The following is a 19475-nucleotide window of genomic DNA, read 5'->3' as shown; positions in this document are numbered from 1 at the left end:
AGCATGACAGTATTCAACTATCAATTTGGCATAAAAAGTACTCATTCTAAGTCAATAAGCTATAATTTTTGCCTATTTTTTAACCGTCTAATAGTCTAGTTATTTTATATTTATTTAAAAAAAAAAGATTATTTAAAAATAATTAATTTTATCAGTTTTTTCTATCATGTAATAGTGAAGTCATATGTCAATGGCAGTAAGTTTGTGATGTATTTACATCCTCTGTTTGCAATCAAATTAACATTTTCTTTATAAGTTTTGTTAGCACTATTTTTACCTAATACACATTCTAAATATATATATATATATATATATATATATATATATGTTGAAATAATAAAAGCAGTAACAATCATAAACTACAAAATTTTCACAGAACTTGCTTTGCTGAGATTTATATTGTAATTTAAAATAGTTTTTTTTATTAAAATATTTAATTATTTTTACTTAAATGTTTACTTATTAAATTTATGTTATAAGAAAAACGGTTATTGTCTGTTTACAAAAATTTGATTAAAAACAACAACAAAAAAAACAATTATTTTTGGTTGAAGAACTTTTTCTTAGAAATTTATTTGAAGTTTAGACTTGTTTAAATTTTGATTTTCTTTAAAATAGATTTTATAGCTTTAATCCATCTCAGTGCATTTTTATTTTCCTTTTTATGAGAATCTTTTTACTGAGCAATTTCATTTAAAAAATTTTGAGGCATATAAACAACTTTTGGCAAAAATATATGACACTTTCTGAAATTTTTTTATGTATTCCTATCTCTACTGTTATATAAAAGCGCCTTTGAACTCAAAAACCGCTGGGTCGATTTTTATCAAATTTCACACAAATGTACTTTATGTGCCCGGCAGTGTTCTGAAATAGGTTTTGTATTGTAATGTCTTCGATAAGTATCGATAATTGAAATAATACGATGAAAGAAGGAACAGGCGATTTTGACCAAAGTTAACATCTTACATAGCCTAATGTCATAAGTGCATTTGAGAAGTTTTATTACCACACAAGCCGAAAGGCATATAAAATCAACAATAAAGACATAAAATCAACAGCAGGTTCTTTGATATGACAGGGGTGTGTTTGAAATGAATGTTTTTGTTTAGAGCCCAATTCAAGTATGATACTTGATTTTTGTATTTTAAACTTTAATGCAATCCATTATATATAAAAAAGTAATTTTATAAAATTAACAGTAGGTTCTCTACAGTACAATATAGATTAATTGTGAACTTAGTCATAATGAGAGGCATGTGAAGCTTCCTTAAGGTACATCACGATGGGTCCGCAATTAAAGCAGGCAATCAGTCGATTTGATTGAAAAATGGGCTATTTCATCGGTTTCCATGACAATAAAAAATATAGGAGTGTGAAACATTAGTTGAACATCATTCAATCCCGGGCAACGTCGGGCCACCCTGTTAGTAACAAAATAAAAAAACGCCCTGATTATTATCTATTAAGCACCACAGGTTTTGAATTGTAAAAAAGTGTTGAAAAAAAAAAAAATGCTCAAATTTTTGCAATAAGTGTTTAGCTTTTAACGCATTTACAAAATTTAATATAATGTTACATTAAATTTACATTGCAAACAGAACTTTTATCTGAGAAGTTAACCGATTTAAAGAGTAAATGCTCAGAATATTATTCTTAAAATTTTGTGTTCAATAGTGATTTTGTATTGTATATGTCCACATTTACTTTTAATTTTGTTTATCAATCACTAGCAGGACCTGTGGAAATTCCACAACGAACTCTTTCATGTGTAATAGTTTGATGTTAGCATTCTGTGGTTATTCAGCATAAATAGACTCCCTGATATTTTTGTACCTCTTTTGTTGAAACTGCAAAAGTATTTATCTAAGCTAGCAGGGATGCCCGGCATAACTCGGTCCTAAAATGCGCTTGAATATGATTTTAATTTATGCAGATTTCATATATATTATTATAGTCAATTTTCTATCGATTCTTATGTATCATAAAGTTGTGATTTCAAAAATAAAAATATATCCATATGACTTGAGTGCATCAGCTTGAATCAAAACCGACACCAAAACTTATAATCAAAACTGGAACTTCTTAGTAAAAATATTTATATAAAAAAAGTGATGACTTGAGTGCCATCAGCTATAATTGAAACTGAAACCAAAGCATATGAAGAATTATTGGTAAAATTATTGATTACAAGAAATGGAAAGTCATAACAATTAAACAGCAGTCACTTGGAAGAAAAAGGATGTAAGCGTGACACACAAAATAACACGCACGCTATCGTATTAATATAAAGATTTAAAAATAAAAAAATCATAATATTTGATTCATTTTATTTGTATTAAACATCAAAGCTAATTTTTGTTTGTTTTTAGTATTTTGTTAATTTCTGCAATTTTTAAAGCGTGGGAAGTTTGCTTAATTGAAGCTTTGTTAAAAATAATGACAGAAATGAAATTTGATTTCTTGAAGATTATTGGAATCATAACTGATGGTGATCCAGCAATGAAAGAAAAAAATAGCTTTGCAACACTACTGCAGAAACATGGAAACCTTGGAATTAACTCATAAACTTGTAAAAAAAATCATTGCATTATCCATCAAGAGACATTTGAAGTTTAAAAACATTATGGATGTTGTTAAAGTGATTTTATCTTTGTGGATTGAATCAACAATTCAAAAATTTTGGACAGAATATGGTGACATTGGGTATTTCTGTGATGTACGCTAGCCTAGCTGAAGATCGATGTTAAATTGAGTCCTTACCTTATATAAAGATGTAAAGATATTCTTGAAAGTAAAGATATAGATAGTTCACGTTTTCAGGATTCTGATTCGCTCACAACTTTGACTCACTTGAATCATTTAAATTTATTACATCAAGATAAAACAACTCAGCTTATAAATGAGACATGTATAATCATAGTTTTCTTTAAAGACTCCTGTTGTAAGAACATCAACTTAGAAATAAAAATTATTATTCGTCACAGCCTTTTCCATCTCCTCAATTGTCTCATGATGACAGCCGGTAAGGTTTTTCTTGAGCTTAGGACGGTCCTGGATATGACCTTAAACTATATACGATGGTAAGGCCCCAGCTTGTAGGCTTTGGGGAGTGTGGAGTCACCCCTTAATTGCCATTGCTCCCAGGTCCACTCTGACCCGGAGTGGTAGTACCTGTTAGGGTCCCAACTATGGGTTAAATAGAAACAGACTTGAAAAAAAAAAAAAACAAATATATTCTATCAAAATATTTTTCTTCAAAATCGCTGGATTTGGCATTAAATAACCTGAAAAGGGTTGATATGCCGTAAAACAACCAAACCAAACCAAACCAAAATCCTGAGCTTAGGGAATAACCAAAAGTCCCAGGAAGCAAAATCTGGACTACAGGGAGGACGAGGAACTGTCTTGACGCCTATCTTGGTCAAATCGTCAGTGACAAGGATGGAGTTGTGGACTGGTGCATTTGCGCAAATCTTCTACATCTTCAGTTCCTTGCAAATAATTGTGTGTACAGTTCACACACTGACATCTAACTGCACTTAGTCACACGATGGTCCTTATCCATGAAATTTTTTATTTGGTCAATCAACTTTGGTGTTCTGACTTATTTACTCCTCCCACACCTCATCATCCCTCACAGACTCCCTGCCTTCCTTGAATCTCTTATGCCACTCAAAAACTGATGCTCGATTCATGCAAGATGGTCCAAAAGCAGTCTGAGGCATTCCATATGTTTCTGTGGCATTTTTTCAAAGTTTAAAACAGAATTTTATTGCATATCATTCTTTTAACGTGTCCTCATGTCCAAATTGCATTTTTGAAATTCACCGGCTGTGACAGTCAGACTTTAGTAGGGTGTATTCCAATTCCTGCTGTGGCTGTTCATTTGAACCTGACATTATAAAAATTGGTCAATCATCTCCTAAGATGTAGAGCAATAACATACTAAATTTTCAAGAGTCTAAAACAATTTTAAATGTGTGTACAAAAATAGTCTGGAAACTTATTGAAGGTACCTCATTTATCTGAATGTATTCAGCAGGACATCCTTTGACATGTCCTCTACTTTTATAAGAGCCAAATACATCCTAAGATAGAGTACCTTCTCCTGCCTTGACAGGATTCATAACTGGCTTTGAAATCTAGTGGCCAAAATCCTCTTCTTCATCCTACTTTCTCTTTCTAACAGAAGAGATGTTGCGAGTCTGTATCTCTGCTCTATCATTTTTCTGGCAAACAGATTTTATTAGTGCCCCCCCCCACACCCATGTAGAACATTTGCAGCACTTATCTAGCTTCAACAACTCTCAACAAAAAAAAGTAAGACACTTTATCAAATCTCAATTACTAACGATTACCGTGATATTCTTCCATTGATTACTGTACACGCAATAACCCTTATCCCCAAGTGGCTTCCGGGCCTTGATAAGTGGTGGCTATCATGCAAAAAAAAAAATATATTCTCCTGTTATCTATCTGTGCTTAAAACTAAACACAAATTCTATGAGTAAAGTTTCTTTCCTAGAACTACCGACCTGTGGGACATAATGCTTTGGGGTTGCTTCCCTGCTGACTATAATATGACGGTTTTCAGGTTTAATGTGAGCAAGTTCCTATTGAACCATCCTCTTAAATAAACAAATACTACTCAAGTGCCACCATCACCAATCATGTTATCTTATCGGCCACTTGACGCACATTTAACTCTTATACTCGAGTGACCTTTGAGTCTTGATATATGGTAACCCTGCAATAGTAAAAAAGAAAAAAAAACTCCTCTCCTGTCCCCAAAATATTTGTAATGTATCCAATATACAACATTTGTAATGTATCCAATATACAACGTTTGTAATGTATCCAATATATAACGTTTGTAATGTATCCAATATACAACATTTGTAATGTATCCAATATACAACATTTGTAATGTATCCAATATACAACATTTATAATGTATCCAATATGCAACGTTTATAATGTATCCAATATGCAACGTTTATAATGTATCCAATATGCAACGTTTGTAATGTATCCAATATGCAACGTTTGTAATGTATCCAATATGCAACGTTTATAATGTATCCAATATGCAACGTTTATAATGTATCCAATATGCAACGTTTATAATGTATCCAATATGCAACGTTTGTAATGTATCCAATATGCAACGTTTATAATGTATCCAATATGCAACGTTTATAATGTATCCAATATGCAACGTTTATAATGTATCCAATATGCAACGTTTATAATGTATCCAATATGCAACGTTTATAATGTATCCAATATGCAACGTTTATAATGTATCCAATATGCAACGTTTATAATGTATCCAATATGCAACGTTTATAATGTATCCAATATGCAACGTTTATAATGTATCCAATATGCAACGTTTATAATGTATCCAATATGCAACGTTTATAATGTATCCAATATGCAACGTTTATAATGTATCCAAGTTGCAACGTTTATAATGTATCCAATATGCAACGTTTATAATGTATCCAATATGCAACGTTTATAATGTATCCAATATGCAACGTTTATAATGTATCCAATATGCAACGTTTATAATGTATCCAATATGCAACGTTTATAATGTATCCAATATGCAACGTTTATAATGTATCCAATATGCAACGTTTATAATGTATCCAATATGCAACGTTTATAATGTATCCAATATGCAACGTTTATAATGTATCCAATATGCAACGTTTATAATGTATCCAATATGCAACGTTTATAATGTATCCAATATGCAACGTTTATAATGTATCCAATATGCAACGTTTATAATGTATCCAATATGCAACGTTTATAATGTATCCAATATGCAACGTTTATAATGTATCCAATATGCAACGTTTATAATGTATCCAATATGCAACGTTTATAATGTATCCAATATGCAACGTTTATAATGTATCCAATATGCAACGTTTATAATGTATCCAATATGCAACGTTTATAATGTATCCAATATGCAACGTTTATAATGTATCCAATATGCAACGTTTATAATGTATCCAATATGCAACGTTTATAATGTATCCAATATGCAACGTTTATAATGTATCCAATATGCAACGTTTATAATGTATCCAATATGCAACGTTTATAATGTATCCAAGTTGCAACGTTTATAATGTATCCAAGTTGCAACGTTTATAATGTATCCAAGTTGCAACGTTTATAATGTATCCAAGTTGCAACGTTTATAATGTATCCAAGTTGCAACGTTTATAATGTATCCAAGTTGCAACGTTTATAATGTATCCAAGTTGCAACGTTCATAATGTATCCAAGTTGCAACGTTCATAATGTATCCAAGTTGCAACGTTCATAATGTATCCAATATGCAACGTTTATAATGTATCCAACATACAACATTTTTTTTTGCTATTTATCTGCAGATATAATCAGAAGATACATACAATCCGCAAGTACATTGGAGAACGAGTTCATATTAGCGAAGGCAAGGAAAACTTTGCAGATATTGCCAAACCCATTCTACAAGTTGACGTCGACTTGGATTCCAAATTTATCATCCTTGATTTTAAAAGGTTGCTTGCTAACAATGGGAAGGTAAAAACTTATGTTTTCTATTTTTTCTTTTTATTCTTTGTTTTTTTGTTGCAATATTTTTATAAAAGTTGAGTGTATGATTAAAATAAAATTGAAGGTTCTACTGCCGATAGAAATTGACCAATCAAATGAAGCCATGTTCTGCTGGCAACCAATCAGAAACCGGAATTGCTCCATAAAAATATTGGATCTTTTAGAAATTCTGCACATAACGTTTGTGTCCATATGAAGAATGATCTTTGCCCTTTGCCTGCAAAATTTTTAAAGTTCAAGCCTAATCCAGATCAGCTACCCACCCAAAATTATTTTCATCTCCAGGCCTTATACATATTAGCTACCCATTGGAAACTTTTCTGAAATCAAACATGGTTATTAATTCAAAATTTTCCATCTTTGAGAATATGAAACTGTTGCTATGAATCATTTTTTGTTTTTATTTCAAAATATTTTGTTAATGTATGTGTGTAGGGGGAATTCCACATTTGGAAAAATGGATATCTGACTGCTAAAAAGCATCTCATTTTTACAATTTCTGAATATTGATTTGGTTTGAAGCTTTGCTAAAAAGTTCAAACAAAGAATAGCATAAATGAAGTTAGAAAAAATAATATCGATTGTTTCAGAATAATATAAATTATTTATTTATTTTTTTTATTATTAATGTGATGTATTATCGGAAGTGATTTTAATAAAAATTTCAGTTCTTGTCCAAAATTCTCCTGTATTAAAAAACAAAAATAAAGAAAACTGTATGACGTATATACTCATGATAAAACCAAAATATCATATTCCAAAAATCACATAAATTGATCAAGTAGTTTTATTTTTATAAAGACAATCATTTTTAAACAGTTAATGGGAATTCGTAGACATTACAACAAAGATATTGTAAGTTTGAATTATCTCCCTTGTTTATTGAAATTATTCCAGTCCCCCTTGTTTACTGGAATTATTCCAGTCTCCCTTGTTTATCGGAATTATTCCAGTCCCCCTTGTTTATCGGTATTATTCCAGTCCCCCTTGTTTATCGGAATTATTCCAGTCCCCCTTGTTTATCGGAATTATTCCAGTCCCCCTTGTTTATCGGAATTATTCCAGTCCCCCTTGTTTATCGGAATTATTCCAGTCCCCCTTGTTTATCGGAATTATTCCAGTCTCCCTTGTTTATCGGAATTATTCCAGTCCCCCTTGTTTATCGGTATTATTCCAGTCCCCCTTGTTTATCGGAATTATTCCAGTCCCCCTTGTTTATCGGAATTATTCCAGTCTCCCTTGTTTATTGGAATTATTCCAGTCTCCCTTGTTTATTGGAATTATTCCAGTCTCCCTTGTTTATTGGAATTATTCCAGTCTCCCTTGTTTATTGGAATTATTCCAGTCTCCCTTGTTTATCGGAATTATTCCAGTCTCCCTTGTGTATCGGAATTATTCCAGTCTCCCTTGTGTATCGGAATTATTCCAGTCTCCCTTGTGTATCGGAATTATTCCAGTCTCCCTTGTGTATCGGAATTATTCCAGTCTCCCTTGTGTATCGGAATTATTCCAGTCTCCCTTGTGTATCGGAATTATTCCAGTCTCCCTTGTGTATCGGAATTATTCCAGTCTCCCTTGTGTATCGGAATTATTCCAGTCTCCCTTGTGTATCGGAATTATTCCAGTCTCCCTTGTGTATCGGAATTATTCCAGTCTCCCTTGTGTATCGGAATTATTCCAGTCTCCCTTGTGTATCGGAATTATTCCAGTCTCCCTTGTGTATCGGAATTATTCCAGTCTCCCTTGTGTATCGGAATTATTCCAGTCTCCCTTGTGTATCGGAATTATTCCAGTCTCCCTTGTGTATCGGAATTATTCCAGTCTCCCTTGTGTATCGGAATTATTCCAGTCTCCCTTGTGTATCGGAATTATTCCAGTCTCCCTTGTGTATCGGAATTATTCCAGTCTCCCTTGTGTATCGGAATTATTCCAGTCTCCCTTGTGTATCGGAATTATTCCAGTCTCCCTTGTGTATCGGAATTATTCCAGTCTCCCTTGTGTATCGGAATTATTCCAGTCTCCCTTGTTTATCGGAATTATTCCAGTCTCCCTTGTTTATCGGAATTATTCCAGTCCCCCTTGTTTATTGGAATTATTTTCAAAAAGCTATGCGAGACAGTTGCTCTTTTCTTACCCATAAAATTTTATTTTCTTAGTTTAAATTGGAACTCCTTGATCAATTTACGTGACTTGTGAAATATGACATATTCATTTTGTCATGGGTACGTACAGCATACAGATTTTTCACTGTTCTTTTTTTTTTTTTTTTTTTTTTAAATATAGATGGAATTTTGAACAAGGACCAAAATTTTGCATCTAACTTTTGTATTTAACTGTACAAAAGTTAGATGCAGGTTTGCCCATTGTTTGTTCGATCGATGGCTTTTAAGTCCAATGTCCATTAATCCTATTGCTTCAGGCAAGAGTTAACCTTAGGTTAATTCCTTAGATTGTTTTCAACCCAATCTATCATGCCAGCCCATGACAACCACCATCATTTAATAATATCTGAATCTAAACCCTTGTGATATTTCCATGATAACTATACTAGTAACAATAGTAACATCTCTTTTGCCAACAACAATTTGTCCGACACAGCTAGTCGTTGAAATGAAGATGATGATTGAACTTTCAGTGATTCAAGAGAAGGCAATAACTATGTCTTGTTTCCAATTATTACATGTGTGTAACAAGAGGCGTAGTATTAACTTTGACCTTGAATGGACTGGGTACAGAACCTAGGGTCATTCAGGTTGTCCCCATCCCTAAAAATAGAATTAGGAAAGGTTAGGAAGAAGAAGAAAAGAAAGGAAAGAAAAAGAGGTCTAAGAAATATACACTCCTTTATGAATATAAAACGCTGGGAGTAACAGCTTAACAGGAGTGAGAAAGAGTGAGCTAGTAGCTTCCACAGGCACTTTCTCCCTGGCGGATTGGTTCAAAGGGCGTCGTAAGAACTTTAACCTCAACCCACTATCACCAGAATCTACCTACTACCCAACTTGGTCATCACTACTACTACGACGGATGGTAAAGTACTTTTGTTTATCATTTGACCAAACGTCTAGAATATTATATTATATATTAAATTCCGAGAATAGATTATTGCTTTGCCTAGTTTTTCCCACTATAATTACCTTCCTCTTGTTACCATTTTTCTCTTTCATTTTACTTTTGGGTTCTTCCCTTTTGTCCTGTTTAAATATTACTTTCATAAATATTTCTGTCAGTCTATCTTGTTTTGGTATGTTTTGTGTCTGTAATAAATTCCCTATTTTTATATAAAATACCTGCTTCTTGTATTTTTATCTCTCTCCCTCAAAACCTTTTTCCCTACTCTTCCTTACGAGAGCAAATACTGTGTTACGGCGTTGTGATTAGCCACCGCACCTGTAACATGTGATAAACTATCCTTATTAAGACAATAACAACCAATAGTCCAGAAAGCCACTATCTTCGTTACTCAACCAAGTGATTAAATCTAGGCCAGCAGGATTCCTACAGAAAATGAACTTGGTGATTTTTACGTAAACCACCCGGCTCTGTTATTTTTGTTTTGGTTGTTGTAAATCACTTTAATTTATTTTTGGTTTGTGAGGCTGGTAATATTATCAAGCCCCACAAAAAATGATAATTCTTAGCATGATTGTGAACACAACAGCTAAGAAAAATGGCATCGAGTGAGAACAAAAATCGATCAGACCAGATTCACCAGACCTTTAATTGATGATCCTGTCAAAACGAACATCACCAATACTATATAACACCAATACTAAATAACAACTTAATGTCAGACGTATAAAAGTCAAATTCAATGATATTTCATGCCTTAATGAATATTTTGTTCAAACTTTTTCCTTCAATAAAAGATATCAGTGCCTTTTGAACATTCATCTGATACTGTAGCAGGATAAGACAGGTAGCATGAAAATTTAGCATAAATGACTGACAAGATCTCAAAACCAGGAACAAAAAATATTAAAAGCATAATTTGTTTTGGAATTTTGACAATACAATTGTTAGGATTTTGTTTGTGGTATCAATTTGTTAAGGATTTTGTTTGTGGTATCAATTTAATGGATAACAGAAAACAAATTAGGTTTTCAGGTTAGATATAAGCAATTGATATTTGCAAAAATATCAAATTAAAATGAATGATTATAACCAAACTGATACAGTTAATTATACAAAGACAAAAAAAATTGAGAGAATGAAGAGAATTTGAGCAAAATGAACTGCTTTGCTTCCTGCAAAGACAAATTATGTTAAAGGCCATGTAAAAACAAGCACAAATGCACATATACTCATGTAATAGTATTTTCTGGTGGAACTCTCCCACGAATACATACACAAAGAAGGTTCCTTGAACTGGCTCAAAAGGGGATCCCTCCACCACGATCAGAAAAGGGTTATAATGGCTGCTCAAGACCAGTGATTGATGACCAATTCATTCAAGAAGATGGCAGGTTTCACTAATGACAAAAAATCTAGATTCTGCCACACGGAATTGGAAAGTGTGAGTCATCTAGTATCAAGTTGCAAGGTTCTTTTAGAGAATGGCTACTACATAACGAGACATGATGGAATATGTAGGTACATCCACTGGACCATCTGTAAAAAATTAAACATCCAATGTAGCAACAAATCCTGGGAACATCAACCTGAAAGAACAGTTGGAAACGACTTATATACCATACATTACGACCATGTAATCCCTACAGCCACCTACCTTGAAAATGCTGCTGTGAAATCTGACAGTTATATGGAATAAGTCAGAGAGAGTTGCAACCTTGGTTGAAGTGAGTGTTCCTAATGATGGAGGTCTGAACAGAGCTGAAAGGAAGAAACAGACCAAATACCAAGGTCTCATGTATGATATGAAAAGAAACTGGAATCTTAAGGAGATATCAATCATACCAGTTATTATAGGTGTCTCAGGGTTTATGAAGAAGAACCTGAAGTCCTACCTAAATAATATTCTTCGTGAACCAAATGCAAAAGAGATCCAGACAATTGCACTTAAGGCAACAACGAGGATACTAAAAAGAGCTCTTGGTTGGTTTCAATAAAAAAAGCAGAGCAATGTTGGCAGCTGGTTTGGCTGCCCCATACCCAATGTTAGAATCTTCAAAGGAAGAAAATTAAAAAAAAAAAAAAATGTTTCTGAATTTTTTAGATGAGGATTTGTTATATTATTTGGATTCTTCAGACTACTGTTCTCATCTTGAATGTTATTTTCGCAATGTTTTGGTTGATGTAGCTTACAACCTTCAAGTGCATCTTGTCAAACTCTGGAATGTTTCTGTCAAACTTGGTAATTTGGAAATAATTTCAGACTGCAAATTACTTAAGATCTCTATCCAGTCATAGGTGACAGAATGAGAGCATACTATCCCCATAAAGTAAAAAGGATCCGTTAGAAATTCTGTCCAAATTCTCGAGTTTGACAGAAACATTCCCGAGTTTGACAAGATGTTCCTAAAGGTCAGAGGTTATATCAACCATAACGTTGTGAAAATAGCACTCAAGATTGGAACAGTAGTCCAAAGACAATAGTAATTGTTTGCATTCGTTTTTTTAAAATTTTTTTTTTTTTTGTTTTTGTGCATTTGTGTAATGAAAAACTTGATTCCTGACACTTGTTAAAAATTTAGATTTTAAAGGTTTAATAAGAAATAAGTAATTAATAATGTATTCTCCTTTGTTTACATTTTCTTTCCAACATTTACCAATACTTTCAATACCTCATAAATCACTATAGTTCGGCTAAAAAAATATATCCAACAAAGCTCTCAATTCTGCATAAGTATTGAACGAAACTGTATATAAAATTAATAAACAATCAAAAAAAGTGAAAATCTGTTGGTGCCAAATCAGGAGTATGATGAGCATGGCAGAACTTCCTAGCTATGTGTTTGAATAACTTCCTTTGTCATATTGATGATATGAGGATGGACGTTGTCATGAAGCAAAAGTACTCTCTGATTTTGATTGTGTGTGTGTGTTTTTTTTTTCTTGAATAGCCATATTAAGTCATTCCATGTGTTTAGCATTGACTTTTGTGCTGACCGTTTGGTTCCGTTTAAGCAATTCATAATGGATAATTCTTTCCCAGTCCAACCATTTGTGTTGCGTTGTGTGCACTCAGTCTATATAACTGCGTGGACAAAATGGTCGCCGGACAAGTTTACCGACGAGTGTATATTTTGAATGACAACTAAAAGACTCGACTGTTTACAAAAGAATTCGAGTTTATTTTCAACAATCTTTCTTTACACTTTTGTCGGTTGTCATTGACTCCACTAGCGAGGAGAGAGGTGTTGTTAGAGATAGGTGGCGTGGCGGGGGGGGGTGTTGATAGATGACAGGCTCGTTCTCTCAGCGTCGGCCGCTACTCTCTTTTAAAAACCAAAACATCTTTGTTTATATTGATATCGGTCACGTTTCTCTAGCCCAGCTACGAATGTCAACTGCATTCCGATCTGGTTATAAAATATTTGTTGATGTTATTATTTTCGATTGTAGGCCAATTTCCTTTTGTTTGTTTGGCCTTGAAACATAACCGAGTTCCAAAATGTGTGTCACTAGCTCAGGTGACGCTCGTGCAACATTCCATGTTGTCATGGTTGAAACGTGACCCTCATATCACGTTCTTGGCTTGCCTCTCCAATTTCTTCAGCATGTCCCCTTATTATACAACATTTGCACAACAGTGTTTTATGCGAATGAAGATATTGTTCAACTGGTTGACCAGAACGAGGTTCATCAAGATTTTGATTTTTGCATATGCCAATCATGATTGGTTCTTTCAGCTATTATATTCTCTCCATACAAAGTGCAAATATTGCTGACAGCTTTTGAGGCCTTAGAGCCTTAGTTATAGGCAAAAAAAAGAGGAAGTGTTGAAATTAATTTTTCTTGACTTGATATTCCATTTTAATGATCTGAAAGTAAGCAGAAATTAAATTGACCTGAAAAAGACAAACAAAATAGTCTGTAATTTAAAAAATAGAATTAAAAAGAATTAAAAAAAAAAAATAGATTCCAAAATTAGTCATCATCTACAGCACCCTGGAAGAGTTCTGACAAGTGAAAAATGAGCACAGCAGTGATATCCTATTAAATTACTTAAAAACTTCCGATGATTTCTTTTCAGACATACTATGTATTACTTCTAACAATTTCTTCATATTCAGTAAACGCCAACAAATGCGGAAGTGTTCGTCACATATTATGTTAATAGTTATTTTTTAATTTTTTTTCTCTTGTTTACTTGCCTCTCCACGAGGACAGAGTTAGACACAAGGTTGGTTTTTAATGGGGTGAGTGGGGGGGGGGTCAGCTCCACAAAAAGGGGGCACTCTGGTTAGTAACAAAAAAAAAAAAAAAAAAATGTATCTGTCATGAAGGATTTCTCCTCTACTAAATGAGACCAAAAAAGTGAAATGCAGCATCAGAACAGATACTACACTTTGATCCGGCCCAAAGGCTAAGGACCCTTTTATTATCCCCTTAATGTTACACATCTAAACAAGATTAGATTTAAAGTTCCTAAAATTCATACTAACCTTTTTTTTTTTTTTTCTCATGGGCACTTTGTGCCACAGCAATCAGATCTAAATGACCGTCTTCTGGAAGTTGAAGGTGCAATTCCTAATAACGGTGATAATAACTAAGATTAACATAATAATTAACACTTCCACTCTGTCATAGCTGATAGAACGAGAACAATCTACCCTCATGGATTAAATAAAGGGTTCTGTTTTGAAATTCCATTGTGGAATTCTACATAAAAAATTCAAAGGTCTGAAAAAATGCATTTGGAGAATGCTGCATCAGCTGGAGCGTTGTGAAAATAACAACTAAGATCAGATGAGTAGTTTAAAAAAATAATCAAATAATACAATGTCAGAATGCTCTTTATTGTTATAAGTATTAATTTCGATGAAGAAAAAATATCTTTTACATCAACACCCAAAGAGATGCAGTTGATAAAATGTTATTAAAGAAGTAAAGGCAAAAAAAAAAAAAAAAAAAAAAAAAAAAATTCCAAAACCGGATTTTGACTTCTTCTTTGAATTTAACTGAAATATTCTTGGGTTTTTACTATTATATGCACAACAAATTAAAGCCTGAAAATGGCTCCTGCTAATTCTCTATTTATTTAGGCATGCCATTCGAGCATTCTGGGATCCTTATGTCAAGAACAACAAAAAGCAACTAATTTTAATTTAGACTGTTTTTTATTGCTAAAAGTTCTCATAAAAGTTCTCATTTTTCAGACCTAGAGGAAAATATTTAAAAGAAAAAATGTTTGTTTAATTTAAAAAATTTTAAATTGCTTTTTTTTAATAGTATGTGTTTACCAAAAAAAAACAAAAACAAAAAACAAAAGACAATTAAATGTAACTATATCGACAAATTATTTAATTTCCCTATATTTTGAGCCTCTCAGTTTGAAGTACCTGAAACATTTTTTGCAGTATCTGAAACATTTCTTGCAGTATTATTTCAAAGTAAAAGATAAAATAGAAAAACTAAAGGAATTTCTTTTTTTTTCAGTTCTACAAGGTTTACCCTCCCTAGATTTATCTTCTCTCTGAGAAAGGATTAGTCTATTGATAGTTGCCTGAAGTACCTCTATCAGCTAATGTTGATGGAGCTGCCCAGTCATTTTTGGTAGGCCAGAGTGCACTGCACTTACTTTTCAAAACTCTACCTGTCTGTCCTTCTACAAAGGAGGTAAATAAGCATATTCGAATTTCATTGTTGGGCATCCTAGGTTGCTTCAATGATGTGCCTAAATATCACATAAAGAGAGAATCAGCAGGAGCCAGTTGTTATGTGTTGCCATGCCTTAATTTGTCAATAGTAAAACCTGATACATTTTTTATTCTCCGAAAGAAATGCTAAAATATTGCTGTTGTTTAATGCAAGTTTTAAATGATATGTTTACAGACTTCTTTTTTCTCATTTTAATTCATTTATTTTTTCTTTCTCTTTTACAGAATAACCAAACTCTTTTTTCACTTTGTGAATTCTTAGAAAAAATTGAAATTATTTGTGGTGATATTAAGAAGCACACGTTTCAATGGAAATTTATTCCAGTTACACATCCAATTTACCAGAAAATGTTAGAAGTTAAGGTAAGCATCATTTTGATAATCTAGCTTAGTAAATGTATTTCTTGTTTTCTTTTACAGAAAATTGCAGACATTCATTTATATTTTAATTGTTTAGAATAAATGTTATGTTATACAGCACTTTGATCCCAGCATGAAGGTCAGAAAGTCAAGTTGTCATTTTGGATTAAAAAATTTGATAGAGAAAACAATAGACAATTTCCTAGTTTACAGATGTCCAGATATGTTGTTGTGTTGGGCATTAATTTCAAACAACTTTTTTTTTTTTTTTTTTAAATAAAATCGTGATATATTTATTTGATGTTGCATATTTTCTTTATTTCAAAATTATTAATTAAAAAACAAAATGCACACAAAAAAAAGAAACTGATATATGTTTCATCCAATATTTACTCCTCCATTTTCTTCTCACATTAAAAACATTTTTCATGTTTTAATTAGAAAAGTTTTAATATTTTTTAAATAGAAACCATATTTAATATAAATGCATAAATAATGATTTTCCTATCATCAATAACATGGACACCTGTAGGAAATTATCTGACATGAAATCTCACTTCAGGTTTAAAATAATAAAACTCCTATAAAATTTTAGTTAATGTGCAACTCACAGAAAGACGTTTATTTTTTAAATTGTTACTTGATACATGGGTCTGTTTCTAATCGACTTGGTTTTCTTTCTCTTTTTTTCAGAGTTAAAATGAAGTGTATCATGTCTGTATACATACAAGGTTCATTTAATTTCTGGTAGATGTAAATTTTGAAAGATTGAAAATAACATTTGTCGAAATTCCTTTCATTTATTTTTCTTAGGAAATATATTAACGTTGGGATCAAATTGAAATATTTCACCAATTTCTTTTACAATTTGGAATTCAATTAAACAAATACATTTACTACAATGTATTCTGTTTTTTTAATGTTCATTTAAAAAATATTCTATACTAAAATGTAAACAAATACATTTCTAAGATTTATTATTTTTTATTTTGATAAAAATAATCTTTTAAATGTTTTAAATTGTTCCTCTTACTAATAGCACAAATAGCCGAGGAGGGGTTCGGCTCCAAAGTCATTATAGTCTATGCCATTTCTGAAATGGCCTTTTCCCTATAGACTGTAGTCTGTTGTTGGTCCTGTGCAGTTTTAGGAGGTTCACCCTCCTAAGCTTTGTATTCTCTTTGTGAAAAGGGGTTAGTTTATTGCTGTTATTTTAATTATTTCTTTTCCCTTTTTTTTTTTAGGGGAGGGGGAGTAAAACTGCTCATCTCTACTCATCACAGATTCCATCTAAAATGTGTTTTTCTATTTAAAAAAAAAAAAAAAAATTCTAATGATTATCAGTTAGGCAGCAAAGTTTTAGATTACAAAAACGTTTTGAAAAATTTACTTGTTCTGTTTTTAGCAGAGCATTAATTTTTTTTTTTTTTTTTCTGTAAATTTAAATAAAATGTTCCTCTTATTTGATTTTTCAACTCATTTTTAGTCAAGATAATCCTGCTTATTTAGAATTTTAAGAAAAAGAATCAATTGATAGTAAATTTACTTAGCAAACTGCACCTTCTCCCCCTACCAAATTTGAAGAGAAAGCTTTTCCAATTTTTTTTTTTTTTCTTTTTTTTTTTCTTTTTTAATCTGCAGATTTTATCTTCAATTAATGTAGAAATCAGAATATAAAAAATAAGTTTTGAAAAGAAGAATCCTATAAATCTACTAAAAACTTAAAGAAGAGCAATTACATATATCTATGTCAATGTGGAAATTACAATAAAGGAAGTAATCAATTCATCTGTTTAATGACAGATAACATCAGTCAACCAGAATTTGGCATGATTTGCTTGCAGCATGTCTACTGAAAGTAATATAAATTCCCCCCCCCCCTCTTTTTTTCAAGTTCTTTTTTTTTTTTTTTTTTTTTTTTTGTGAAATGGAATGCTTTGTGCTTTTCTATGTATTAAAACATGAAACAACATCTTATGGACTATTTTTTTATTTTGTCCTTCTGTAGGGAGGTAAAGAACTTTTTCAACTGATTGGTTACACTGATGCAAATCATGGAGGACTTCAAATATCTGAGAGCACCATTCCTGAATCACAGAAATTAAATGACTTGTTAGTAGATATTATTGTTGCTCGTTGTGAACTTACAGAATATTTGTTGAATTCTCACCCAAATCCACTCCACATTTTTCATGCTTTCAAAAGTGAGGTAAGTATTTCTCTCACTTCAGTTTTTAACTAAATAACGCCATATATATTTTCAATTTGTCTTTACATAAGCAGTAATTTGTTGCTACACAGTCATAAATACTAGAAGACCGAAACATGTTCATGACTGTGTAGCAACAAGTTACTGCTTATGTAAAGACAAATTGAAAATGTAAATTGTTCTACTTCTGTATTGAGCACTCTTGTATTAACCTCGTTATATTTCACTGGTTACCCTACTTTTGAAAAATAGCAACTTCAAACTATATATATATATATATATATATATATATATATATACACACACACACACACACACCCAAGGGTCGTTTTAAAAGTAAAAACCCTCACCCCTTTTTTTTTTATTTAAGAAGTTGAAGAGCTAGGAATAGGGGAGTGGTACCATTAAAACGAGTGACCTTTTATGCTCCAAAATTTATTTTTCTACATAGTCACCACCATTCTTAATACACTTTTGCCAGGAATTCAGTGATGCATCTTTGCTTTTGACATGCGACCATAGCAGGGGTTGTTTTCTTAGAATCTCACACTGTCAATATCTGCAAATAAATGCATAAGTTCAGTCATCATAACAATGCAATCTGCGATCCCCTCTGATTCATTCAGACAGAATAAAACAAAAATGTGGCATTACTTATGGAACACTCCTCGTGTGTATATATATATATATATATATATATATATATATAAAGGAAGGTAGTTTGCTTGAAGCATTGGTGATCAACAAGGGTGTTGAAGTGACATGACGTATGAACAAAGATTTTAAGATTTTAAATCTTTGTACATCTATTTATTTTTTCAAAATTAAGCAAATCTATATAAATCCTTAAATATGGAGTTACTATTTACTATAACGGGGATGATATATGTCTTCGATAATCTTGAGAATAAATGTCTCTTTTTCGAAAAGAAAACAAATCAAAAGAATGCCATAAAAAAAAGAAAGAAAAATGCCATAAAATAGAACAGGAAAGTGAAATTCTAAGCAGAAAATAACAGTATTGTATTAATTTAAATATTTACTATTAATCCTATTATTATTATTATTTTCTACATATATTAATGTATACTGTTTCTTTATTATTATTTAAAATTTAGTTGATTTAATTTTATTCAAATTGAAACCTTTGATGTAACAACAATTTAAACCTGGAAGGCTATCCCACAGAAACAATAAAAACAACATCGCCCATTGAACTTGTTTTTCTTTTTTGAGGAGGAAAGATTTTTTCCTTAAATATCAAAGGATTTTTCACTATCCTGGATTTTATCAATATTAACAATAATCTTATATTCACTGATATTGTACATAAAAAATTCATTGAAAAATAGATAATTGTGATGGTGAAATACCTCAAATATTGTACTCAATTGTTTGTTTTTGTTCACCCTTTTTTCATTATTCCGGTTTTCTGCGTTTCTATCAGCCTTAATAAATATCCATAAACTTATATCTCAATATGAACAACTAAAGAA

General features: G+C 31.8%; 1 protein-coding gene across 1 annotated transcript in view; it reads left to right on the top strand.

Moving 5' to 3' along the window:
• The window catches only part of LOC145252212 (uncharacterized), a 157584-nt gene that overhangs the window by 50312 nt on the left and 87797 nt on the right, over nt 1-19475 (top strand). The window contains exons 3-5 of the mRNA XM_080111718.1: nt 6423-6594; nt 15636-15773; nt 17779-17979. Of these exons, the coding sequence (XP_079967844.1) occupies nt 6423-6594; nt 15636-15773; nt 17779-17979 (511 nt within the window). The remainder of the gene's footprint in view (nt 1-6422; nt 6595-15635; nt 15774-17778; nt 17980-19475) is intronic.

The sequence above is a fragment of the Euprymna scolopes genome, chromosome 1 (genome assembly GCF_053919585.1).
Source record: "Euprymna scolopes isolate OS-2025 chromosome 1, ASM5391958v1, whole genome shotgun sequence".
NCBI lineage: Eukaryota > Metazoa > Mollusca > Cephalopoda > Sepiida > Sepiolidae > Euprymna > Euprymna scolopes.
This window is presented reverse-complemented; position numbering and strand designations above follow the sequence as displayed.